This window comes from Thermobia domestica, chromosome 10, assembly GCF_964235325.1.
Source record: "Thermobia domestica chromosome 10, izTheDome1.hap1.1, whole genome shotgun sequence".
NCBI classification, from domain to species: Eukaryota; Metazoa; Arthropoda; class Insecta; order Zygentoma; family Lepismatidae; genus Thermobia; species Thermobia domestica.
Window position 1 is genome coordinate 185,239,660 of NC_137463.1, and position 27,766 is coordinate 185,267,425.

At 33.9% G+C, this 27,766-nt stretch overlaps 1 protein-coding gene across 1 annotated transcript in view; it reads right to left on the reverse strand.

Annotated features, from left to right (window-relative positions):
- Positions 1–27,766, reverse strand: part of LOC145662881 (multiple PDZ domain protein-like) — a 692,199-nt gene that overhangs the window by 21,184 nt on the left and 643,249 nt on the right. Inside the window, exons 3-6 of the mRNA XM_081728844.1 lie at positions 14,420–14,628; positions 7,526–7,756; positions 5,671–5,823; positions 4,331–4,500 (exon numbers count right to left, since the gene is read on the reverse strand). Coding sequence (XP_081584970.1) covers positions 4,331–4,500; positions 5,671–5,823; positions 7,526–7,756; positions 14,420–14,628 — 763 coding nt within the window. The remainder of the gene's footprint in view (positions 1–4,330; positions 4,501–5,670; positions 5,824–7,525; positions 7,757–14,419; positions 14,629–27,766) is intronic.

Below are 27,766 nucleotides of genomic sequence, written 5' to 3' on the forward strand. Positions count from 1 at the left end.
TCACTTTCCTTCCATCTTTCTTTCTATGACAGTGTGAAGACTACAATTTCTTCGCAAGATGTATCCAATCCAATTGGCCTTCCTATGAAGGATGCTGGCTAAAAGCGACCTCTTCTATCCATTTTAAAACATTTTCGTTTATTACTCTCTCAGTCCATTTTATCTTCTCCATCTACATCCAACACCATATTTCAAAGTTCTCTAAATATTTCTTATCTTACTTCCATAATGTCCAAGTTTCGGAACCATATAGCCCAATGTTTTACATATAGGATTTGACCAACTTCTTTCTTAGTTCAATATAAAGCCTGCTAGTTAAGAGTGATCTTTTCTTGCTGAATGCTTCTTTGCTATGGCAATTCTTGATCTCTTTAGTGCAGTAAGCGTCTTTGGTCAAAATACTTCCCAAATACTTGAAATTATTGACCTCTTTAAGTTCTCTTTGTTCTACTTTGATTCATAAGGGCACGTCGCCATGGTATATTCTCAGACTTTCGATTTTTCGATGTTGATTTCCATTCGATATGGAAATTTCGATGTTGAGTCCTCCTTCGGTTCTAGCTACAATAACCGTATCATCTGCATACCTGACCTTGTTAATGATCTGCCCTCCAATCTTGCAGTCTCCAATTCCCATTAATGTTTCTTTCATTAAACATTCACTGTAAATGTTAAATACTTGGGGCGACATACTACACCCTTGTCTGACTCCTCTTCCGATCTCCACACTATTGGTTTCTTCTTCATTCAAGCGCAACTTGACTCGTTGTTCTATGTCAGGTTGCGAATGAGTCGTCGGTCTCTCCAGTTGATCCCAATTTCTTTGAGTATTTGCAGAAGTTTCGTCCAATTGACCCATTTGAACGCTTTTTGCTAGTGAAGAAGCACAAACACAACTCTTCCTTTATATCAAGAATTCGTTCTGATATAATTCTCATCAACCCAATAGCATCTCTGGAGCTTTTTCCTATCCAGAATTCAAATTGATCTTACCCCAACATCTCTTCTATCTTACTTTCCAATCGTCTATTCAGTATGCGCGAAATATTCTTTCCAGTGTGGGAAATAAGGCTAATGGTTCTATGATCGCTGCACTTGTTGGCTTGCTATTTTTTGAGCAAGACAACCATTGAACATCAAGAAAATCCTTTGGCCATTCTCCAGTCAAGTAGATCTTGTTAATAAGTGAAGTCAGTACTTTCATTGCACTGTCTTCTAATCCCTTGAGTAATCTGATGGTGTGTCGTCGTCTCCAGTGACCTTCCTCCTTCGCATCCCTTGACGGTATGTTCTACTTCTTTCTCTTCATCATCCACCTCTTCCTCTGCTTCGATCGCAATATATTTGGGGCGGTTCTTCTGATCATACAGATCTTTTATATATTCCTCACAAATTCTGAAGATTCTTAGATGGTCAGTGACTACATGACCCTGTAGATCTTCGATTTCAAACGTGCGAATACTTTTGTTAGCTTTTCCTCCTAATTCTTGTGTTTTCTGATACATCAGATCATATCTACCGCGCTGATGAAGTTCCAGTATTTTTTCACATATCTGTTCCATGTACTTTTCTTTGCCTCTCTCCGTCTCTCTTCTCTATTTATTATTCAACCTTCTGTATTATTTGATGTCCGTGTTTTTCACTCTTCTGCGTTACTCCATCTTCTTAAGCATCGCTTCAGTTATCCATGGTTTTCTCGGTGCTCTTTCCATCCTGCCAATGTTATTATAGAGTGTGTGAAGTAGAATCTGTTTAACTCTTTCCCAATTATTTTCTACATTGCCTACAATATCGCCCATTGCACAGAATTTTTCTTCAATCTCTTCATTTCACATCACTGTCCATACTTCTTAGTCACTCTAAATTCAATTTCCGATTTCTCCTCTCATTTTTCTTGATTGACTATCCTTTTATAGTTTATATCCGAGTAAATACTGTTACATGATGTTTCATTTATAAAATAATAGTACGTAAATTTCAAGGTATATGAAAGTTAGGGAAGATACAGCATAAGAATCCGAATTTTTTTAATTAGAAATCAGACATTACAAAAATAATTAATACTTAAAAGAACTTTCAGGTAGGTGTGTAAAGTGAGGCAACTCAAACATTTATTTATTTATTTATTTATTTATTTATTTATTTATTCACTAAGTTTCATACAGCACAAGGCCAATTGGCTGCTCCGTATGATCGCACAGTTATCGCGAGATACAAAGTTAAGTTTCTTCGCCACTAGTGGCGATATGAGATACTACTATATACACATCGATGCAGAAGAATATAGGCTTTCTTCGTAGCTAGACAACTAAATTTTCACAATTTCAGAAATACCTGTCTTTACACACCCATCCGAGAACTGTAGGAGCTACGTCAAGTCGAGTATTCTAGTTAAGTAATTATTCTAATAGTTGAGCCATAAATAGCGTAACATTTTTCTAATTTTATTTATTTATTTATTTATTTTAAGCAGATTCTACTGAGCTCGACGGAGTGCTTGAGTTTTCAATATCACTTTATCCTATATAAGTTTTCGTGCAACACTTTCAATCTGATGAAAATATACTGACTCGTATGATTTAAGCTATGGTTTCTCAAATAAATCAAAAATATTTCTTGCACATATGGAGATACATTCCTAACTATGGGTGTGTCAAATCACCTGCATTCTTAATTATAGGTGTGTTAAATTAGTTTGCTGCACTTTTCGGGAAAGAAAGGTTACTTACTATAATCATACAGAACATACGTAGAAAACTGTTTTACAATGTAATGTATAAAGTAATATTTCTCTTGTTTCCAAATATTTCTCTATTCTTAGAAATGTGTGATTAAGCATATACTATTTCATAAACTAACCTAAGTAAATAAAACATTAGATATTTCGAAAGTTCCGATTTTCTTCATGCAATTAAAAATTATTGAAGCACCACAAAATAAAAGTTGGTAATTGGTCTTACGTCAAATATTGATGTCCTGAGATTATTAGCGTTAATGTCAAAACAAAAAATGACGAAGTGCTTATATATATATATTTGTCGTGTCCGTCTGTAACCTTAAAGCGAGAGCGGTTAGGGATAGAAATATTTAAATTTCAGCATCAGATGACCTATAACATAGAAGAGTGCGGGCTAAGTAAATGCTTTTCGTAGTGGTGCCTCAGGACCATAATAATTTTCCAAAATTTCACATTTTAGTGAAAAAGAAACAAATCATATACGACTGAAGACACCAAAATTGTGACTTCATGATCTCACATACACAAAAAAAAAGTATAATAATGAAACCGCTTCTAGAACCATATTTTTTTCTTCTTTTTTTAAAGCGATAACAGTAAAATGATTTCAGAAATTAGCAACAGTTTTTAATATACTGTGGTACGAATGGTGTCTTTTGATTAATTATAGAAATGTCCTAATATTTACTACTCATGTCTTCTTTTGTATAACTGACTATATTTCGAACATAGACGTGACACATCATCTAATTTTTCAATAAGAAAAAGGAAGAAAAAGAAAACTGAAGGGGAAACCTACATAAAATTAAAGTTAAAAGGAAAGTCTATATAGATCTCTCTCACGTTTAGATATTTTCTAGAAGGCAAAATTTACTCAAATATTTCGTTCTGCCAAAGTGCGAAAACCAAGTATTGCCAGTTCAATGCTTGTAGCTTATTCATCATAAAATTACCATGAATCTACTCCTATTTTTGGTTTTAGAGATGTGTTTTTAATCATAGATTTTGTCCCTTGATTATAATAAGAAAATAGATAACAAATGCTAATGAATGATAACGAATAACTGGTTAAATTATCAATGAAGTCCTTCTGCGAGAATCTTGTTCACATTGTTTCTGAGAAAAAAAATTTCCTCCCGTCTCCTAGAAATTTCTTTCAGAAATTGCAATCACAAAATTGTTCTTTTCGTGTTCCATTCAAACACTTTAAATTCACAAACTGACCATAATGTGTACAAGTTATCAATCTTCTTCGGCTACATTATAGGAGATTATACTGCATTAAATAAAATTATACCGCATATGCATACAAAATTAATTATAAACAAATATGAAATTGTTTAATAAAATATTGTTTCTAAATTATAGTCTCAATCCTTTGGTTTTCATTCTCTCACATTGGTTCTTCGTTTCTGATTAAAAAGAAGAACCCTAACTCAGCTCTTTTGGTATGTAATTATAGCTTCCTTGACTCCTTGCAGGGGCAATAGTACTGACTGATTCCCACAATGCATCGAAATGTTCTTGGGGATTTTAAAAGCCAACTAATAATTTCCAATTACATTGATTCTTCAAAGTTATTGTTCAACTTACCTTAAAATAGGCCTAGGTTTTAATTTTTTGGAAGGTTCTGTGGGTGAAAGTGCTGATACTGGAGTCTGTGAATTGTCTCTGTACAAACGTAGTTTCACTTCGTCTGGACACTGCCTCAAAAACATAACAGCCTCTTCGTGACTCATAGGTGATATATCCACCCCATTCACCTAATACGACAAGAAAAAAAGATAATTATAACAGTGTTTTCACCACTGACATCTCTAAATGTTACAAGAATGGAAGTTGTAGTTTCAGAAAGTAATTCATGTTACAATTAATAAAGTTTTTTTAAATACAAATAAAAATAAGGACCACATTAATAAATCTGTATTTCAACTAATGCCATTTTTCTCAATATAAAAATACTGGCAAAGAAATTAGATATAAGGTTTCAATATGTGTGCCATGCTTCATTTTTATTCCGTTATTTTGTGCAGGAAATATCTTTTTTCTCGCTGAATATTGTGATGTTCTGATTTTTACTACATTCTTTTCTACAACGGATATAAAGGAATTTTTAGATATCTGTAGAAACAGTGGAAAATGAAAACAATAGATGGAACGAAGAATTAGTAAAGAAAACATAAAAATTTTGAGTGAAAAAGAAAGTTGTAAGAAAAGGAAGAAGCATATTCGATTTACTGACTCAGAATTCGCTTGCAAATTAACAAAAGAAAATTAGAAGTAAAGTCCTGTAAAAAATAACGCGATCTGTAAGATAAACATAAAACTTTACATCCCTTTCCACTGGTCTAGTGGCTGGTGGCTAGCTTGCGCGCCTTTACTGCATGGGTTGCCGGGTTCGATTTATGGTGAGGAAGTCTTGAAATTTGAACGTGTTATGGAGTTCGGATTCCACTATAAACTGTAGGTCCACGTCTCCTATAACTTCGGTGCTGAAAAGAGCCACTAACCTCCAACTAATTAACCTATAAACTTTACAGGAAAAATTATTCTATTAGAAATAATGGAATCAAAAAATGTTCACTTTATCATTCTATATTAAGAAAGTTATATAAGTTTTTTTATTTTATTTTATTTTATTTTATATTTTATTTTATTTTATTTTATTTTTATGGAATGCTATGCAACATCTTTCTTGATTTTGATCTAAATCTGATAGTAGACAAAATCCTTTTCTGTTTCATTTTGAAGGCTGGCCAGAAGCGCTGTAACATAATGTAACAAAATAATTTACAATATTTCGAACTTTTTAAATATTTTGTATGCATCTAGCACCAATTACCATTGCATTTTTTACGCTATTAATGTGAAACCCTAATCACTAATGCAGTAAAAGAACGAACAAATATCAAGTTAAGAATAAATTTACTTACAGCCACAATTTTATCTCCAGGTTTGATTCGTCCATCTGATAGTGCAGGTTCTCGCACTAACGCTCTTACATAGTGCCCCAAAACGCTTTCATCCTCTTTCCGAAGCGTGAAACCAAGACTTCCATTAACTTTAGTCAGTGTTACTTCGAACTCCTGTATAAGGAACAAAAATCAATATTATTCATATAGAATCTCAATTCACATTCATTTTTTTGTTATTCTGTCTCCTATGATACGTGATATTTTATTTCAAATGATGAGTATTAACTACATGCTTACCAAAAGCTACATCTGTACACAAAGCTGTCACCATAAAATAAGGAATTCCAATGGTGACTCTCAAAAACAAAAAGGAAGGATGTCTCATAATACTCTGATAAATTATAAGTACCAAATGGAATGCAAACTAACGTTTTCGGTCAGTATAGCCGTTTCCAGGCAACAATAGTGAATATTACGCGATCTGGTTGCAGCTGTAAGATATGCACGACTATATTTACTGTAAATATTCTCATTACGAGGCAGTAAATTACAGAATGTCAGTATACGAATATACTACCTTTTTTCATACAGTAGAAGTACAGTTGCTGAGGACATGTTTTACTACCACGTTATAATCTTACTGCAGTACATAGAAATATAACCATTGAAATGACAAAAATCAATCCCGCGGAGAAGGGAACATTTCATGCACTAATAAATTTCAAAACGTAAGAATGTTATTTATTTAAAAAAAAAAATCGTTTTTTTTTTTTGTTTGTTTTACCTGGTATCTGGACTACAAAGCTGTGCCTTAAAAACAAAAATGGAGAGAAAATAATCTTAAAAAAAAAAAAAAAAATCCAAAATCCTTATTAAAGACACTTTTAACAAAATTTTATCACACGAAAACTTGAGACGGTCAATGGAAATAGCTTTTAATGTAAAATTTCTCTCCTGAGTGTCGGCAAACACAAGATATTTTATTATATATTTTATTAGAAATTTCGCTGAGATTTTTCCATAAATTTTGCAGTGCTACAAATAAATAAATAAATAAATAAAATAAAATAACAAAATCGAATAGTTTTAATATAATAGTCGCAGAGCTATTATTCCTGACCCAATTAAAGTTTTAAAATTTTCACTTGTTATATTGTATGTAACAGACAGGGCTCCAAAAGCCAAGGCGCCAGATCGGCACAGCGAATGAAATTACGAGTCTTCACTTTTTTTTTTTCTTTTTTAATGAATTATTTCCAATTTTTACTTGCCAATAATTCCAATTTGTGTTTGAACGGAGTAATAATAAATTATAATATCCTAAATTCGTTATAAATTTCAAATTTTCAATTTACCTTAAACAACATTAATTCATCCAGAAAAATGGACAATTGATATTTAAGTGCTCAAACTACAAGAAATGAACATGGACATAAGACACACACACTGCTGCTTTGTAAAAGTTTAATTATGTTGCTTTCAATTGCTATTATGTACGAAGAATAGCCTGTAGAGTGAGGTAAGATTTTACGTTTTATACCAATAATTGTAACTTAAGGACAAAACATGTAGGCCCGTATATCAAATTGGATTTTGTATTATTCTGGCGCCTAGGTCAGAAGAAAATATTTCGAGCCCTGGTAACAGATAAAATGGAATCCTTGTGAATGTCAAACTGAACATAAAAGTATTGCAAGGAATACTAACACAGAAATAGTGTACCTTACTGTACTTTTATGTTTTATGACAGATATCTTTAAACAACTGGAAACTATAAATAATAACAACGACTTGACTAATCTCATGCACTTTTGTTACGACAGACCTCTCCCCATTTACACATGTGAATGCTCCTGTAATTCGCATCACTTACCCCACATGGCACTACCAGAGATTGTGGTCGCTGCGGTTGTTGATCAGGTGGCTGCAGCAATTGACTAGACACTGACGGAGGGGGAGGAGGAGGAGGGATATTCTCTCGACGAGGAGGTGGTGGAGGCTCCTTATGAGGGTCAGGAGATTGTTTGCTGACGAGGTTACTTGGAGGGCGACAGACCGTCAATACTAGTTTAGCAGGCGCTGTTCGTAGCAATTCTAAGGCTTCCTGTAAAATAATAACAAAAATAATTACAAAAATACCAATGTCGATAAACAAATAAACTAATAAAGTAATGAAGCAGGGTAAATTATAGTGTAACCATCTAAATTACAATCTCACTGTGTGAATGACTCCTAAGCAATACCAAAACTGCCATCGTAAAATTAGCAGCACAATAGATACTAAATTTGTTTGCTTAAAAAGATTGAACTACGCTCTAACATTATACATTCCAACCTTTGAAGATAACAATAGCCGAAAATTCACAAGATCCTTAACAAATAAACAAATAAGAATTAGAGTATGATAAGATATAAAAGACGACAATCTGGCAGAAGTTTACATAAATCTTGCCTCACAATGACAGATATTAATGTTATTTAAGATACGATTCGTAGATAATATGGCTGCCTGAATGAAAAGTATGCGAAGAATATGATATTTTTTTTTAATCGAATTATTTGTTATATAGAAGTAAGAGAAGAAAAAGTAGAACAAGTGACTATTTTAAGATAGCTGAGTAGTGTTATTAGTAAAGACATTGAAGTGAGGACGTGAAATAAAAGCGAAGGTGGAATGTCGAAAGAAATAGGGTTTCCTATGAGACAAGTGTAAAGGCTATCTCGGCTAGGAAATTATATCTATTTCTATTAGAAGATATCTATCTCGTCCCGTATATCGTCGCAAAAATTCTGTCTCGTGGGTAATCCTAGAAACAAGCATTTAGGACGAAGGAAAATATTTTTTTCTATGGATTCTTGAGAAAAGGACTTAGTAAACGTTTCGTGTAAAATATTATACTGTAAGAGTATGAACAGTACACAAAAGTGACGAAAAACGGTAGAGGTTTCTCTCAGTGTAAGCGTGGTGAAAAATAGAAAAAATTAGCAAGTCGAACGGAAAACTAACAAGAAAGTGCTGGAAACAGTAAAGATATTGGATTAAAAAAAAAAAAAAAAACAGAAACTGATCTGATAAGAAACTCTATTCTCAGAGACGTGAAAGAAGGTATAGTGGAAGGAAAAACTGCAAGGGCAGAATATGTTAAAATTGCTGGACGTTATTAAAAGGATGACTGCAACACCGAAACAAAGAAATTTTTTTAACTGAGTGCCGTAATACTGGAAGATTCTCAGTTTGCAACAAGCGACTTGCCAGTGGTGGTAATGATGGTTATGGTACCTATGTGATGGTGATGGTAATGAATGATGATTAAGCAGTGATTTCCCGACATAAATCTGATGCACACGTACATTTCTTTGTTGCTATTTGATTTAACGTTAAATAGCCCACATCAAAGTTTTTTTTTTTTTTTTTTTTAAGTAATCTTAATCTTGTTACCTTTTAGTAGTATGTGCATCATTGGTAGGAAAAAAACAAACAAATTGATTGACTGATTAGTTAATGTTTAATGGAGACGTCAGCGTAGAGGCTACTTGTCCCCGTTACAATCAACTCGATTGCCGTAAATAAAATTTTAAAAAACAAATTAAACATCAGGAGCGGATCAAGGGCCGGGAAACCCGGGCGACAACCCGGGGCGCCACAATCAGGGGGCACCAAAACGAACTTCAAAAAGTAAACTTTATACTGTGTTTTTCACTGCCTTTTTCGTTTATATTCCTGTAAAGTAGCGTGAACTACATAATCTTTTTCCATTCCACCATGGAAGAGGAGAGTTTCATTGCACTAAGCGGGCTGTATCGACTAAATATAATATATCTCAGTAATCTATATAATACATCTATATAATATATTTCAGTATTTTTCTTTTTGAAAAATGGGTTTAAAATATTAAAATCACTGTAATAAAATATAAAATATAGACTAGGACTAGGGTTACACCAAAAAGTCACTTTGTCCGGGTGAAGATTTTGCCTTGGTCCGCCCCTGACAAACATATAAAAAATATAACAAAAGTACTGCTGAGAAAGAGAAGCAAAAATCTAAAGGAAGAGATAAAATAATAAATATATGACTAAAACAAATATATATAACAATAACAATAAATAGTAAATATATAACAACAATAAATAGTAAAAATAGAACAATAACAAGAAATATTCATAATGGTAAGAATACAGAAAATATGTAACAATAAGAATAAATAGTGAAAAAAAATAAAAAGTCAGAACACAAACAGCAGTAACAATAAGTACACGAGGAAAATGCTAAAATGAAAAAAGCTCACAGAACGTGACCAGTGAGAAGCATGCACAGAAAGCAAACAATCAACTATAAATACTTCTGTTATTTAACCAGTGCGTAGTACTTAAATAAACAAATAAATAATCCGTTCTAGCAGAACAAAATATAAGAATTATTACCAACGAACAACATACTATTTTAGCCATAAAAATTTGATTTCCTCGAAAACTACGCATGAGAATTAACTCATTTTGTTCTACTCGATGTCACCTATCGATTCACTATGTTTCGTCTTTGGACAATATTTATAGTTGAACAAAAATTATAGTTTTAAGAATTGGTCATAGTTTTGGGACTGTATCTCATCAACCACACTGTGTACTGTGCTCTTGCTCTGAATCATAATTAGTAGAGCAACCCAAAAGCATAAAACGCATAATAGCAATTTACACATATGGTTGGTATCTTGAACATGGTTATGGTTTTGTAAGGGCCCAGAAGAAACTAATTTTAAAAGCATAATAAAGCATAATTTTAGAAAATAAAGCATAAAGCATAATTTAAAATATATAGCACAATTCTTGGAAAATTCTGCTTAACTGCAAGTTAATATACTGTATTGATATTTTTTAAAACAAACATTCACAATGCAACATCATTGAGAACATAACAATGCAACAATGAGTTGCTTATTTTTATTTCTGTAAATTTTTCGGTGTAATCCTTTGATGTGGAAAAAAGAAAAAAAACGGAAAAAAAGAGAAACCTTTTCGCCAACAATGAATAGTACACAAGAACCCACACTAATGACACTATCTTGTTTTGTGTACCTCTTGAACTTGAGCACTTTCTGCACTTTTCGGTGGTATCTTTTACTTTCCCTTTCTGTATATATGCACCTCTAAGGCGCACACAAGTGATAGAAAAAACTGACTCGAGTAAAGCATATTCTCTTGACAGTGCATTAACTAGAAAGTTCATTAAATATGAAAGAAACTGGTTGCATAAAATATTAATAAATAGATCAAGATATTTAGAGTATTTAGTGTAGGCCTATAGTAAATATTATACATTATACACGATTAATGTAAAACAATGATTGAAATTAACAATAAAGCATAATTTGGAAAAAAATAAAGCATTAAGGAATTACAAAACTGATTTTTATAAAATCGGAAACCGGTTTCTAGAAAAAACGAAACCCGAAAAACTGACATTTCGGTTTTTCTCCAAAACTGGTTTCGGTGGGAAACAAAACTATTTCCGTGGAAACGGAATCGCTTTCCGGAGAAGAACAAAGCACTATGATGGTCAGAAATAGAACCAGTTTTGGGAAAACTGAAACTGGTTTTGGAGAAAACCGAACCGAATCCGGTGAAAACCCGTTTTTTTTTATAAAAAAGTCGAAACCTAGTTTCGGTTTTCTAAAAACCGGAAACTGAAAAACCGGTTTTTGTGCCCATCACTAGTCATAATGTAGGAAAGAATGCTTCAGTGTCAGTTTCACCTTGGTAGAAGATAGTGTAGTTATCGTACAGCATCAATGTTTTAAGTATACAAGAAATATGTTACTCTCGAAAACTACGCATGAGGTTTTATCATTTCGTTCACCTCAAAGAAATCTATTGATTGGTATATGCCTTACTTTTGGAGTTATTTCGTTAAAGGCTAATATTAGTGGAGATTATAAGATATTAATCATATCTTTGAGTACATCACATTATCATCTTACCAGCTATTTTGTTGTCAGCATTTATGAAATGATTTTCGTGTTAAACAAATCTCTTTCAACATCCTGAAAAACAACCACGTACGATGTCTCTTTAAGCAAGCTTCGATAAAAACGTTATATTCATCCTGATAAATACATATTTGGAATAGATGACCATTACGTAATTAATAGTGCGCATTTCAATCTTCGTTAGTGTACTCTTACCAAATATAATCAATGATAGGTTATTGACACAGCAAATTGTATCCGCAGTAATCAGGAGAAACGCTCCGAGCCCAAAGTTGCTACAAAGAAGAAAGTGTTTGTAGGTGGTAATGATTTTAAATTGGTCCCATAAGACATTGCGAACATATCATACAGAGCATTCAAAAACACATAGTAGGCCTACTTATTTTTAGTAGCATGAGTACTCATCCCGAGTGGTCACATAAGCAGCGATTTTAATGTCTGTCTGAGATATGGTAAGTTCACTGAGTGTGTTGACGTAGTTCGGCGATGGTCGTGAGTGATGCCCGGCTGATGGTTACGGGTCATACATACCAACTTGTCCCATACACGATTGACATATCATAAATCCGGAGAGCTGGTCTCTGAAGTTTCTTACCTAATGCGGAGGGAAAATGCAGCCCCTACTTTGGTGTTAGTGTTATCAACCACTGTCACTTTGTCTTTCACCATTAATTAAATTGCCATTATAGATGTACTGAAAGAAGCCTTGATACATGAGTAGTGGCAACGTCACTGCGAGCTGTCAGAGACCTTCTCTTGCTGACTCTTCTATAGCACGCTAAATTACAAGGCATATACCTAATAGAACACGCTGAGTTGGCTTGATGGTATCAGGGGCGGATCCAGGACGGATTTCTGGGGGTGGTGGAGGTGGGTTGTAATACTGCTATTTTTAAGAGCTCCAAACTCTGGGATGGGTTTTATTTATGTATAAAATAAGAAAGTGTCCTTTTCTGGGGGGGGGGGCGATCGCCCTGATCGCCCACCTCTCTGGATCCGCCCCTGGATGGCATGGGGATATAGGCCTACTGAACGTCTTTTTCTTATTGCTGAACGTCTTATTATTGAATAGTTTCTTTTAGTGTTGAATACCTTTTTCTTATTATTAAAAACCTTTCTCTTATTGTCAAATGAGTTTCCCTTATCCTTGAATGTTATTTTTTCTTATTACTGAATGTTTTTCCTTATTGTTGAATGCCTTTCTTATTCTCCACACTTATTATTATTATTATTATTATTATTATTATTATTATTATTAATAATAATAATATTAATATTAATATTAATATTAGGGTCTATTAAAAATCTCTTAAAATTGATTTCTTTGATCCGAATTTTACAATACTTAAAAACAATACTTAGAATGTTTTATTTAATAAATATACATAATTCACCATGGTTTCGTATATTGTCTATTGAATTTTCATGGTTTTTCTTTTACTTACATTGTTTATATTTGTCCATGTGTATTATTATAAATCCTTTTCTAATTTGTTTATTTTTATTACGTTCAATATATTTAAATTCTTAATAATACATCCTGTTTAATTTAATAGTTATTGAATCGAGGTTATGTTGTAATTTTATTTTATAATTTCGTTTGTATCAAACTTATGTGTAATTTTTTTATTTACTTCTTTTTTTTTTTTTTTTGTATTTGGTCGTGATGACTTGATGTATTTTAATTTCTTCGTGTTTTGTTTGTATTTTTCTCGTAATATTTTATTGTATATTATTGTATATATGATCATTTTGGCCTCGGCTGTGATCTTTATCATCTACAATAAATAAATACATTGTTACTATTATTATTATTATTTTAATAAATATTTGGGAGCACAGGGTTTCTATTGAAAATTTCGTATAATTAGCAACATATCGATCAAACAGTTTTATTTTTCTTTCCAACGTTTAAACTTGTTTACATTTTATTTTCTAAAACAAGTTTAAATATTTTAGTAGTGCATACCATTCTAATATGGTTAAAGACTGGATTTCTAATTACAAGAGTAAGGTCGCTAATTCTTTTTCGTGTCCAAAGAGTATATGGAAAATAATAAATCGAAGGTCTTTTCCTTATTACTAAATTCTTTCCTTTACTGTCGAATGTATTTTTACATATTGCTGAACATCTATTTCTTATTATTGAATGCTTTCTTTATTATTGAATGCCCTTCTCTTATTCTCAAATGTGTTTTCCTTATTGTTGAATGTCATTTTCCTATTATTGAATGTTTTCCTTATTGTCGAGTATTATTTTCCTAATTGTTGAATCCTTTTTCTTATACTGAATGTATTTTTCCTTATAGTTTAATCAATGACTTTTTCGTATTGTTGATGTCTTTTTCTTATTGTTGAATGCCTTTTATTGTCGAATGTAGTTTTCATTACTGTTGAATGTGATTTTCTTATTGTTGAATGCCTTTTATTGTCGAATGTATTTTTCATTACTATTTAATATCTTTTTCTTATTGTTGAACATTTTATCTTTTGTCAAATGTATGTTTTCTTATTGTTAAATGTATTTTTTTATTGTTGAATATGTTTTCTTAATATTCAATATCAAGTTAACTCTTAAACTTTAATTTTAAATATCTTTTGTTTTCAGATAATAATAATAATAATAATAATAATAATAATAATAATAATAATAATAATAATAATAATAATAATAATAATAATAATAATAATAATAATAATAGAATGTTACCATTAAACTTAAGTGACCGTATTTATTTAGTTTCAAAATGTACTTTCAAGAGACGAAATGTGCTACATACGTAATTTGTGAGTCCTGTGAGTGGAACTCCGTTGGCTGCCAGAATGATGTCCCCTTGGTTGAGCATACCGCTCTGCCAGGCTGGTTCGTGTGGGAAAAGACGCTTAATGCGAATGAGACCAGGCCACTGTTCGTCTGTTTCCACTCCGCCAGTAACACTCAACCCTAAACCTCGGCTTCCTTTCAGTAGGGAAACTTCAAATGTTGTTTCTGCAATGAAAGTTACATTTTTATGTTAATAAATATGCAAATGTTATATTTTAAAACATCAAAATAAATCATCATCTAGCCACTCTTGGAGGTGATACAATTTATGTGTGATTATAGAGGATGAACTGGAAATCTCCTTACACTTTTCTGTACAATAACAATTAGGCCTAACTTTAACTTCCTGAAATTTCCTACTATTACATAAATGCAAGATATCAAAATCCCCTCAACAAAACAATGAGAAATGGTCAAGAGTGGATTAAGAGTTTCGATTTAATCTGAGCCATAAACACTTTTCATTATTCTCGGGTGGCAAGATATCAGAATACCTTCAACAAAACAATGTGAAGTAGTCCAAGAGTGAATTAAGAATTTCGATTTAATTTGGGCCATAAACACTTTTCGTTATATATCACGGTTGTATTTTTTTTTTCTTTTAATGACACAATAGTTCAATATAAACAAACAGATGTGGTTGTACTGTTGGAAGGTTCACGGTTAGCTTAAGATAGAGATCAAATGTATTTCTGGGTCTCTTAATCGATTGCAGAGCACCGCTTCCACTTCTTGCTATTTATTACCGTTTTTTATCTTTGTGATCAATGTAAAAACTGGAAATGGTTGATTTCTACCATTTTCAGTTTGACCCTAACTTTTGACTTTCACCATCCTGGCCAAAATTGATGATGATCCATATAGTTCTTGCTTTCTTTGTCTTCCGAACGGATGGACGAACACACGATAAACCAAACTCCTTAGAAAAATAAATGAAAAAAGACAAAGGCATAAAATTGACCAACAGTGGGAAATTCTGTTGCCCCATACTTTGGGTATTTTCTTTGGCAAATAGATAAGTTATCGTTGGCGTACCATTTTCTTTTTGGCTCATCACATAGGGTATTTCATATATTAGCCTTGACGAATTGTTGATAAACTAACGTTGATGTAACGTTTCTCGAGTGACATTCCCTACCATTGGTTATAAGCTTTTGCCAAGATGGGTCCAACCGTGTTACAGAGTAGATTTCTGCTTTTTGAGCTGAAGATTCTTTATATTTCTTCCTCTTGTTTATGCTGATGGTTAAAATGCAAAAACTTAAAATAGAGAGAGAGAGAGAGAGAGAGAGAGAAAGAAAGAAAAAAGAAAGAAAGAAAGAAAGAAAGAAGTGAAAACGTATCAGTCAGAAAAGATGTTTCGATCAGCTAAACACTTACCAGGAATTTCTCTTAGCTCGTAATAGAAATTTTCGAAATACTCACACTTTCTCTCTTTAGGTCGTGGAAGTTTACTGAAAACCCTGAACTTAACCGATTACTATTGATTGCCTACAGTCAAAAACAAGCTGTACAAAAGCTTGTAGGAACAAACGAAACGTAAGAACAAGGAAGTAAAAGCATTTAACAGTATTACGAGGGAAAAAAAGAGTATTTTCCCGGTTTTACTCGATCGTGGATTAAATAGCTTTAGTAGGAATGTTTTTCTCTGCTTTAAGCTGACATAAACAATAGGATTATGGTGGCCCACGAGACAGAATTACCGTAACCAGATACGAGACGAGAAAGAGATCTTCAAAGATAAACAGAAACACTTTCAGAGACGAGAGCATCACTTTCAGGACACGCTTTCGAGAAGAGACATTCTCAACATTTGTCTCGCAGGCACCCCTAATGGTGGTTCAGTGGCAGAGTGCTTGCCTCTGGTGCAAAAAAGTTCATACGCTAGATCCCAGGTTTTCTGATGGTTAATATCACATACCTAGGTTTTCAGCAGGTTCTCCTGTTCCCTTCGATTTTTTCATCATTATTCCCTTGTATTTACTGTATTATAGGCCTAGTATTAGCCAAGACGACATACGAATAAGGGCGCCGATTTCTCTGTAACTTTGGGGCACCCATTCAGATGCAGAAGGCATATATGAGGATTTTAAGACAAATTGAATTAAGATTATGCCAAATATTGTATATTCATAAATAAAATGCGGGGGCTCACATGAGCTTTGGGGGAGGGCCGGGCCTCCGGCCCCCCAGGATCGGTGCCCTTGCATAAGAGGAACTTTCAACTAAAGATTAAGTTAAATTTTCATATAAGAAGTATTCAGTTACGAAAGTTATTTTTTTAAAGGCGTAATTGCCTTTGGGGCGGGAGACCTGAGTTCAATTCCCGATTGGAGTTCATATGATTCGGATCCTACGTTAAAGTGTAGGTCCAATTCTCATATAGCCTCTATTGAAAGGGACGATAATTTCCACATCAACCAACCAACGAAAATTGTTTGTGTTTACTTATTTGGACAGCCCATGGTAAACAAAATGGAATTGAAAGATCATCCTGTTTCGAGCCAGAGTTAATGTAGCTGCTTCCGGGACCAGTGTTATGGTTGTGTAATCCAGCTCACCTTGAAGCTGAGATAATACGGTGGGGCGGCCTATATTGTCAGTGTTGATCTTACATGATAGTCTGCGCGTCCATCAACTGCACCGGACTCAAACCCAGGTCGTGGCTCGGAACCTACATAAATAGCCTCGATGTTGAATATAATGGCAAAAAACTCACAGGCAAAATTCTGCGCATCAGTGGTAAGTATTTTACTATCAGATATTGTGATTCTTAATATATAGAGAATGGGAGTAAGTTTATTTTCTATCTCAATTGACCAGAAGCTTTTTATGTTATACCTTTACGGTAGTATGTCAAAAGGAGCTGCGGTGGCTTAGTGGTAGAGCGTTCACCTCTGGTGCATAGGGTTCTTGATTCGATCCCAGCTCGCGACAAGTGAGCTTTGTGGTGGACAAACACCGTGTGCGTTGAGTTTCCTCGGAGTTCTCCTGTTTCTTCCACTTTCTTCATTCTAACCTTTCATTCATTTCTTATCATCACCGTCTCCTTTAGCCTCGCCGGCATGAACGTTGGACGTAAAACTCAAAGATTTCATTTCATTTAATATGTCAAAAGTAAATTATGGCATTGTATTATCTAACACGAGTATACTTAGTTATTTAACCCATATATGTCCTTATCTTTTTTGCTTTGTATTTTGATTTGTTTTGGAAAATAGATAATTTCTGACCTATTCTTGGTGAATTTAGTGTCATTTCGTTTTGCCGATCTGCCATTGGCTAATTATGATACTGAGTCGAAAACGACCTGGGGGCAAATATATAAGCTTTAGTAATAAAATACGTAAGTGGGTCGTTTTCAATCCGGGGGCTTATATGGGTTAAATATAGTTCTTCATTTAAATTATCATCAATTCTGAATACTTTCGTTTGAAAATAAATTAATATGTACACTTACTGTCGTTTTCGATTTCTCTCTGTGTGTATGTATCTTTTTTTCTAATATTATGTACGGTAATTGGAAAGGCACATAAATCTTCTGGAAAAGGGAAAAATATAATCGCAATATTTGACCTTTTCCTTCAATTAATTTACATGATCTCCGTACCAAACATACAGTATAACATGTTGCGTAATAACTAACTGGGTGGACAGGAAATTAGTTTTCCCAGCTTCATTGGAATCAAACGAGAATTTAAACGAGAAAATCTTAAAGACTTGATTTAATACCAGTGTTACTAACTACTACGAAATATTATAAAATGACTTCTTTTTAAATATATATTAATTTCTTTTAGAGAAGGGAGGGGAAATTTTCATCTTCGTAAAGCCTTAAGGATTCTCAAGTTGGCAAGTTAGTGGTCCGGATTCGATTCAGGAGAAAAATAAATAAGTCTTAAAAATTCGGGATGGGTTCATAATCAGACCAAGGACAAGTTGAATTATTCCCAATTCCCCTACATATTTATTTTAATGACGAAAATTTGTAACTTTTTAGAAACATATTGAAGGAGAATTTCCTGAATACTGACTTTGCAATTTGGTACCAAATTAAAAGCCGTTTTGCCATAGTTAAAAAAAATGGAAGGTACTGTAATTATGAAGTAGGAAAAACTACTTCAGAAAGTCGTCCAGCATTATGTGATAACAACAGACGTGATACTATATACTATCCAAGAACTCCCTCCTGGCCATATGGATAGCGTACAAACCTTTGGCGCGAGGGACCCTGATTCGACTCCTGGTAGAAGCTCATGTAGTTCGAATACCACGTTAAGCTGTAAGTCCACATCTAATATAAATTCAGTGCTGAACGGGACGGAAAACTCCAAATCATTCAATATATCTTCTAATTTAACAAGCTGTCTTCCGCGTCTAGAGCCCTTGTTATGTTGTTATGACTGTAGCATTAATTATTTTTTTTAAGCACTTATTAGTCGTTTAAGTCGCTTACATAATGCAATTTCATCTTTGGAAAAGCAAAAAAATATACACATGATTGGACTTGAAGAAAAGTTCAGTAAAACTCTAGTTCATTTCAAAGAAGATAGAAAAATAATTCCTCCTAGAAATCAGTGAGCTTAAAAAATAAAGATGGCGTAGGTAGTCAACACCGTTAACGTTGCAAGGAATTTTGTTTTTTTCTAAAAATATTTTTTTTTTCATGTTTTCGTTTTCACCTTTAAACTGTATATCTTGAATTCACAAAAATTTTTGTTTATAAACGGTACATACTATCGTCTAGTCAGTGTAAACTAGTTTAGTTAGACAAATTCCAAGCAGAGCCAAGGTCAATCTATTTTGAAGTTTATAATAATAATAATAATAATAATAATAATAATAATAATAATAATAATAATAATAATAATAATAATAATAATAATAATAATAATAAATCAACGCTCTGAATAATATATTTAGCTATTATAAAAAGTTATTGGCATTCCATGAAATGTGATGACCAGGCAGAAGGCTTTTTAGTTGGGTGATGTGTGATCAGTACATTGTCTCCCTCTCCCGTTATTCTATCTCTTTAGACCGGTTGCCAATGCTTCTTCAACCAAGTAGTTTCCCAAGGAATCTCAGCTGGTTGGCCAACATCAAAACTTTTGTGCCCTTTCTGGGTATTGAATATAAGATTCCACACCTAAAGTCCCGTGCTCTAACCAGTAGACAAATTAAAATATCCTTGTCTAAATTCTAGGTCAATATATTTTTATTCCTTCTGAAAGTATGTAATTGGCAATGGCCCACCAGATTGCAGACAAAATAATAATAATAATCTTTCAAAATCTTTTAAGTTTTACGTCCCACGTTTATGTCGGCTAGGCTAAAGGATACGATGATGATGAGAAATGAATGAAATGGTGGAATGAAGAAAGTGAGAGGAAACGGGAGAACCCGAAAAAAACACGCACACGGTGTTTGTCCACCAAAGCTCACTTGGCGCGAGCTGAGATCGAACCAAGGATCCCGTGGACGCTCCACCACTGTACCACCACGGCCCCATAATAATAATAATAATAATAACTTTATTAACGTACTGAGATCAACTAATAGTAGAAATACAATCTTGTTATTTAACTCAAGGTTATCGTAACACTATAATGCAGAAAAAGATAATTAAAGATCAACTTTAGTATGGATCAATAAAAAAAGGTAAAATCTAATATGATATGCGTTAATTCCCAAAACATTCAGAAGTCAAAAACTTTTTTTAAAAAAATGTTCAGTTACATAATAAAGAAAGTCCTTCTACGTTATACAATTATTATACTTTGTAAAAAGCCTAGAGAATTAAAATATGTTCCTTGTTCCTTAACTAAAATAAAATTATTATTATTATTATTATTATTATTATTATTATTATTATTATTATTATTATTATTATTATTATTATTATTATTAGAATGACGTATAGATGTGTTGCATAGATGGAAACCCTGAGCCAAATACCCTGAGGTAATGCTTCTAAAGTTCGGTACACGCTCGAGTGCCGAAACCACGTTCCAGGGTGAAGTTTTTGTAATTGCTTTCCGAATCTTGAGTTGTGCGGCTTGTCGGCCTCAGCAAACACAGGGAGGCTAGAGTGCTGGTTCGCCCCGTCAGCAGCTGTAAATCTTCAGGGAAGTTCTCTCTCTGTTCCTTTTTGTATTTCTAGAGAAAAAAAAAATCAAACCACACACATCACACAAACTAACGAGTGGCCAAATTCTACAGCTACACGAAAGAGAAGGTAAAGATGATTCACGAAATATAACAAGAAACAATGCTACAGGCAGGCAAGATTATTATTATTATTATTATTATTATTATTATTATTATTATTATTATTATTATTATTATTATTATTATTATTATTATTATTATTATTATTATTATTAGCAGTGGTAACTTTTGACGCAAGTCACATCGGTGATAATTAAACTTTTATTGCTTTTAAACTAACGATGGAATATTAAGTAAATTTCCCGTTATTTTGAAGAGATAAAAGTACAATATTTACCAATGAGACTTCCTTGAAGAGCCGCCACTAGCAGAGTAGGTGAATGGTAGTTTCCTCAGCTTGTATTCTAAATGTTCCAAGGTCGAACTCAGTAGCCGAACTTATTAAAATTGTATTAATGCACTACAATTGTTTTCCCCTCCCTTTTGTGCCTCTCTAACATAAGTAAGATTTAAATTATTCTGAAACCTGCATTTTCTAGGGAGGGAAATCCATTCGCTTTCTCACTGTAAGCAAGCTCCATGTCGTCTGCTCTGCTGCTGTCGATGGTTAAGAGGAATATTTTCTTCCGAATGAAACCAAGTAGACACGAGTATAGTGAGGAAGCAAAGGCAGCTGTGCGTTTGGCCAGTCCTGATATGATAATGTTCTTATTGACTTAAACTCCGATATTATAATTTTCTTATTAACGTTATTTTCATAGAACTTGAACGTTTCTCACAGATTCCTATGAAGATATGTGAAATAAAAGTTTTTACAAGTGCCAATCTGTATACGGCCAGTAGCGTCATTTCAGATTTAGCTGGGGGGGGGCAAGACCCCTTGATTTAAGTAAAATTTCGCGTTTTTCACTGACTTACTACTATTCTATTGATAAAATCTATACAAATCTCAAACTCAGGGAGGGAAATGCCCCTCCCTGCCCCCTAAATGACGCCCCTGATACGGGCCTTTAGTCCGGAAAACACCTCTACTTTAAAATGCTTAAAAATATAGAAAAACTTAACTAAATCGATTATTCATTGCCAAATATATATGCCTGTTTCCTAACTCAGTCACTATCTTCTAAGCTTAATTTTCCCTATAAGAAAATTATCATCCATAACTAATGTGCTTGTTTCCTTCCATATATGTGTGAATAAAGCAGTTATGCCAATACGTATTAACAGTGTTTATCTTCTTCTGCATAACACTTTGGGTTCTATTTCTATTTTATACAGGTTTAATGGAATCTTATTACTGAAAAAAATTACATTACGTTCTGCACCTTTCATATACCTTTAGCTTTCTTTAGATTTTCTTTTTTTTCTTTTTTATTGTTGTTGTTTTTATGAAGAGTGTTAAAATTAGTGTAGAAGCTGGAAAGCGCGGCTTTTCGCAACATTGGCAGCTTACGACGAAACAGCATTGCCATCTTTCAAGAGTCAGTTATAATCATTACGAGGATAAGGATTCTTATGTGTAGTTTTCATAGCAAAAAGGAAGGAAAAAAGCTTTAAAAAATATTTAAACATAAAGCTGTTGTATTTAACAACATTAAACATCTCTAACTTGCTAAACGTAAGTGCATTTCTATTTAGAGATCACCAGCGCAAATCCTGGGGGATGAGTGAGTGGGATATGTCCCCTCCAATCTTAGAGCTAGGGAGACTGTCCCCCAATAATCTGATTTGAAATGTGTTTTTTTGCGGGGGGAGGGGAGAAATATGATTATTTGGTCCGATTGCCACAAAGGAAAGTGAGATGAAATTGATGTCCCCCCAGAATATGTCTCAAATCTGCCCCCTCCCAATGTTGAAAACTGCTGCCCCGATCCTTCACAGCATTGTTTTTCAACTTCATAAATATTTTGAACATTGCTTAAAAAAGGAAGGTCTTACCCGTTCCCCAATGATGAAGACAGATTTGTGCTGCTGTCAGAGATATAACATCACAGTACGTATTAAAATTTTTCAGATACACAGAACTCAGCGGGGCAAACTTCGTATTCACTTCGAATTGTAACTCTATAGATAATGCAAATTCGACAACAATGGAATTTTTCTGAAAACTAACCTCAAACTTTGCTTTGGCAAAACCATTTACCAGCTGACTCATGGAAATTGATAGCACATTGTTCTTTTTTAAAACGTAGTTGTTCCAAGTTTTTAATAACAGTCGCCACATACTTGTAACCAAAGGTACAACACAATTTTGTCTACAAATCATTAATCTTCTCTGACTGACGAAGTTTACGCATCTTGGAAATTGAATCTGTGTCGTTTGGATCCAGAGTCAAGCATAAACTGCTTGATTTTTGTCAAAATTCTCGCACAAAAACAACATATTCAATCTAAGATGACAGGGAAATTTGGAATAAACTTTTAAAAAGCAGTAAAGAATAGCGAAATTTATTTTGTTTTATTTATTTATTGTATGTTTTCAGCATTCCAAGAATATCAGCTAACCAAGAAAATTCGTGCAGTTTTTGAGAATAGTTACTTTTGTTGCGTTAGTGTGGTCAAATTAATTCTGATAACGTCATATGTTTACATTCCTTTCAAACCTTACTCAGTAAAGAGTTCAGTACATTGCATGTTTCGCTACCGGTTTTGTAAGGAGCGCAATCATCGAAAGAACATGTCGCTGGAAGGGGAGATTTTGAGGCCTATTTTGATTTACGAGTAGAAATTAGGAAACAAAGCTGCAGAGGTCACTAGAAGAATATACTCTTCGTTTGGATAGACGTCACAGAGTGAAGGGACTGCTCATAAGTGGTTCCACCGCTTTTCTTCCGAAGACGAGATCCTTAAGATCCTTAAGGAGCCTCGTGTTAGTCGTCCATCCACCCTCCACCGAGTCGAGGTGGAGGAGGAAATCAAGCAGAATCCTCATCAAACCTGACAGGAGCTTGCTTGTGCACGGTTTGTAGTATCTGACGAAACCATTCGATCCCACCTTCATAACTTTGGGATGGCATAGAAGTTAAACGATTGATTTCCTCATATCATACCGAGGGAAATAAGCTCCAACGGTTGAACAACTGCCTGTCGTTGCGGACGCGCCATAATAAATCCTCGTTCCTGGACCAAATCTTGATATGTGACGAAAAATGATCATTTGTTATAACCGAAAGAGGAAACATGATTGTCGACTTTTGGTTCGGTCTTATTGGCCGGTAAGCCAGACATTCCCAAAGGAAGATAAGATACTGTTGTGTGTTTCGTGGACCAGCACTAGCATAGTCCACTATGAATATCTAGAAAGCAGAAAAACCTTGTCTACTTAAGGTCTACTTGTCATAATTGTAGAGTTTCAGCTGCATTACTCCAGAAGCAGCCAGCACTGGTCAGAAGAGGAGATCTCCTTCTCCACTATCTTGCCAAATTTCATAGCGACAAAAGAGGTGGTTAAAACACTGGGTTGAGAAGTTCTGCGTCATCCACCCTATTCTCCGGACGTCGCCCCTCGGACCATTATCTGTTTTAGGCCATGGATAGCCACCAACGGGAACAGCAGTTCCGAAAACGCGACTATGTCATAAAGGCTGCATCATAATATTTGGCCTCACGAAAAAAATATGATTTTTTTTTCTTCAAAAAGGGTATTTATAAGCTTGTGTCTCGTTGGGAACATGCCATTGAAGCCAATAGTGATTATTTCAAAGAATAAAATGATTTTTGTGGGCCGTATTTGATTAGTGACGAATAGCGCACGAACTTTCTTGGTTACCTGATAAGTTCCACCTCTAATCTCATTTCTCTGTTACGACCAGAAGTTAAAGATCTGTTACTTATGGTATGAGTATTGAATTCGCATAATTGGATATCCATTGTAGTTTCACATTGTCAAACGAAACTCACTTGATTTTCGAATCAAGCTCTTGAGGAATAGCTATGTCACCCATTGTACATGTGGTCAGGTTAATCAGAAAAATAATAATCACTTGATTCTGAATATCAAAAGAACGCGACGGTTAGCAATACTGATAGTGAATACGACAGAAAACACAGCAGAAGAGGGGAAATTGTAATGAAATAACCTGGCTTTAATATTGTTGTTTTACTAACGTATTCTGGTATTGACGTCATCCAGTTTACCCTTGCCACGAAATGTCATCTCAAAAATAGATTTCTCTTGCTCTCGCTCTCTCTTTTATAATGCCTTGTAAATCTAAAAACATCAACAGAAAAGGCGTGAAATAAGAGGTCTCTTGCATAGCAGGCGATATTATTCATTGATTTTTCACAAGGCGTTTGTTTATCACATGCTGTAAATTCTAAGAAGGGAAAACAAAAATGAATGAATTGAAACGAATGATCGTATTTCTATAATAAGTGGAATGCTGGGTTTGAGTAATGGCTTTGCTAATTCATGCTTTATGTCTTTTGCTCTCATTGGTTGTTGGTGTCGAATTAACACTAAAAGCTTGATTTCTTGCAAGTTAATATAGTAACTGTGGGCACGCTGTTCTATAATAGCCCTATATATCTTACATTATCTGGCAGTTGTAAACGTCATACTTGTTTAGTATTTAAAAAAAAAAAGCCTTTTCTTACTTTATGAGAGTTGTTGTTTCTCGTTTGTCTTTAAAATGACATTAGAATTGTTTCTCGTCTCTTCTTTAAAACAACATGAAAATTGTCGTTTCTCGTCTCGTTTTAAAACGAAATGAGAATATTGTTTCTCGTCTTGTCTTGAAAACGACACAAGAACTGTTGTTTCTCGTCTCGATTCATCTTGAAAACGACACGAGAATCGTTTCTCGTCTCGTCTCGAATTTGAAAAGGGACTTCTCCTCTCACTTTGGAGACGAGAAGATATTTTTTGTATCGTCGGCAATACTAATTTAAATTTTAATTATAACGAACATTTGTGTATAATTACATATACTGTGTGCGGATTATATATGTCTTTTAAACCATTTATTGATAATTTATTCTAACACTTTATACAAAGGCACACACACACACACACACACACACACACACACACACACACACACACACACACACACACACACACACAGACACACACACACAGACACACACACACATACATACATACATACATACATACGTACATTCATACACACACACAGAGGTTTGAAGACCTGAAGGCAACCACTCCTTGACCACTGGAGCTGAAGTATGCTAATATGAATATGTGTGTAATTAATTTGCCTGTTCCTTGAACCATATACAACATGAATATATTTAATTAAAAACCATAATTAGTCTTACTAGGAAAAATTCTCTTTCAAAAATAATTATGCTGTGCTAGTTGAATGACACCCGCAGCCACACGTGAAATTTAGTTAACGTAGGTTTTGAGAATTTTACCTTTTCCTCTACAGAAAAATAAAAGAACAGAAAATAAACCAAGAAACAAACAAAAAACAGCAAAGTGGATCAATTTTACGAAGTACTATAACTTTTAAACTCAGCTTATTTCCTTTGCAAATATAAGCTTGGCCTTTAAGTATATCTGGAGTTTAAGGGTCCCTTTTTAGGTAACAACAACGTTCTGTAGAGAATACATCACCGGATTCACGAAGAACCGTTACACTAATATATCGTTAAATATTTTTTAACATCTTATTAAAAGGTTTAACAACATCGTCATCTTCAACATCGGTTTTATCAAAGGGAAAGCGAGTAAAAATTACAGAAAAGAAAATCAAGCGAACCTGTAAAACTTGTAGTTTACAATATGACAGATATCGCTGAGCCCAAACACTATTTTACTCAACCTTTTTTTGTGTAGACCGTGTTCCAAACTGTATGGTTTAAGTACTGTAATTTTTTTAAATTATGTAAGTATGATTAATTTAAAAATGGTAAAATAAATAAACATTATATTATATTTGAAATATTGAAGACATCGTATCTTAATTTAAGAAGTGTTACATCTGGAACTTAACACATGAAATATTGAGGCTTAAGTAATGGACACTACTAATCCACTATAATATTTTGCAGTAATGCTGTAGAGCTGATATTATATTGAGTACTTCCGAGTCACATATAGTCTGTCTGGGTAACGGGGTCAATCTGGACTTAAAAAGCGAGACTCAGAGCCAGGTGAACCGGTATCACCAATGATATATTTAATCAAGTGATATTAATTAAATCAGTATTCCGGTGTGTAATCGGACTTTTCCCTCGAAGCTTTTTGTTTTATTACTTACTACAGGAATCACCTTTAAGAATAATATATGCATAATTGTTCACGAATGCATCACAGTTATTATCAGTGACAGTTATATTATCACTGATACTTTGAAAATGTATTTACCCTTTTTCCCCTTCAAGCTTCTACATCTGAGTGCATTCGAAGTTAATAGAGCACAACCCAAATGTTTTAAGAAAGAAAAATCATGGAAAAGAGTAGAAGAATTTTTGGTGCAGACTAATTTGGGAAAGAAGTTCAAAACTTGCCTCAGCTGATGTGGTTTTTCGCAGAAACCAGAAACCAATCTTAACCATTGTCTTCATTTTCTTTTTGCTTGCGTGCCAATAGCTTAAGAAAAAAAAATCAAATTGAATCGTTGATAATTACCTCTGCCAAGAACTAATTTCCAATCTCTTTCAACTTTTCTTTTCTTTCTTCAAACAAATGAATTCCACATCTTTGCAGTAAACCATCTGAAAATTAAGTTAGCTAGCAAGGCGCCGTCGTACGTTGGCGTCTGAAGAGGACGAAGGGGTTTTTACAACGTTGAGTCTCTTCCTTAGTAGCTTCTTTCTCCTCTTCTTCTTCTTCTTCTGTGTAGCGTTTGATAGTGTCAGTGGTTAGTTAGGTTTGGTGACGTTAGGCTGGTGCCAGTGAAGGTCTAATTTGACTACAGAGAAGTTGGTTTCAAGCAGGAGGTGTTGGTTGGAGATAGCACAGCATAATAGAAGGTGCTGGAGGAAGAAAATTGATTTTCTATTTTACGTAGCTTCTTGCCCAGATACTGATACTTCCAAAGAGGGATAGAGGATTAAGGATAAAGGAAAAGGGGTTGGGTGGAATATATCCCCCTCCAAAAAAAACTACCAGAGTTAAGAAAGAGGTTAGATGGTAAGGCTAAGCGAAAAGCAAAGCGTAGCT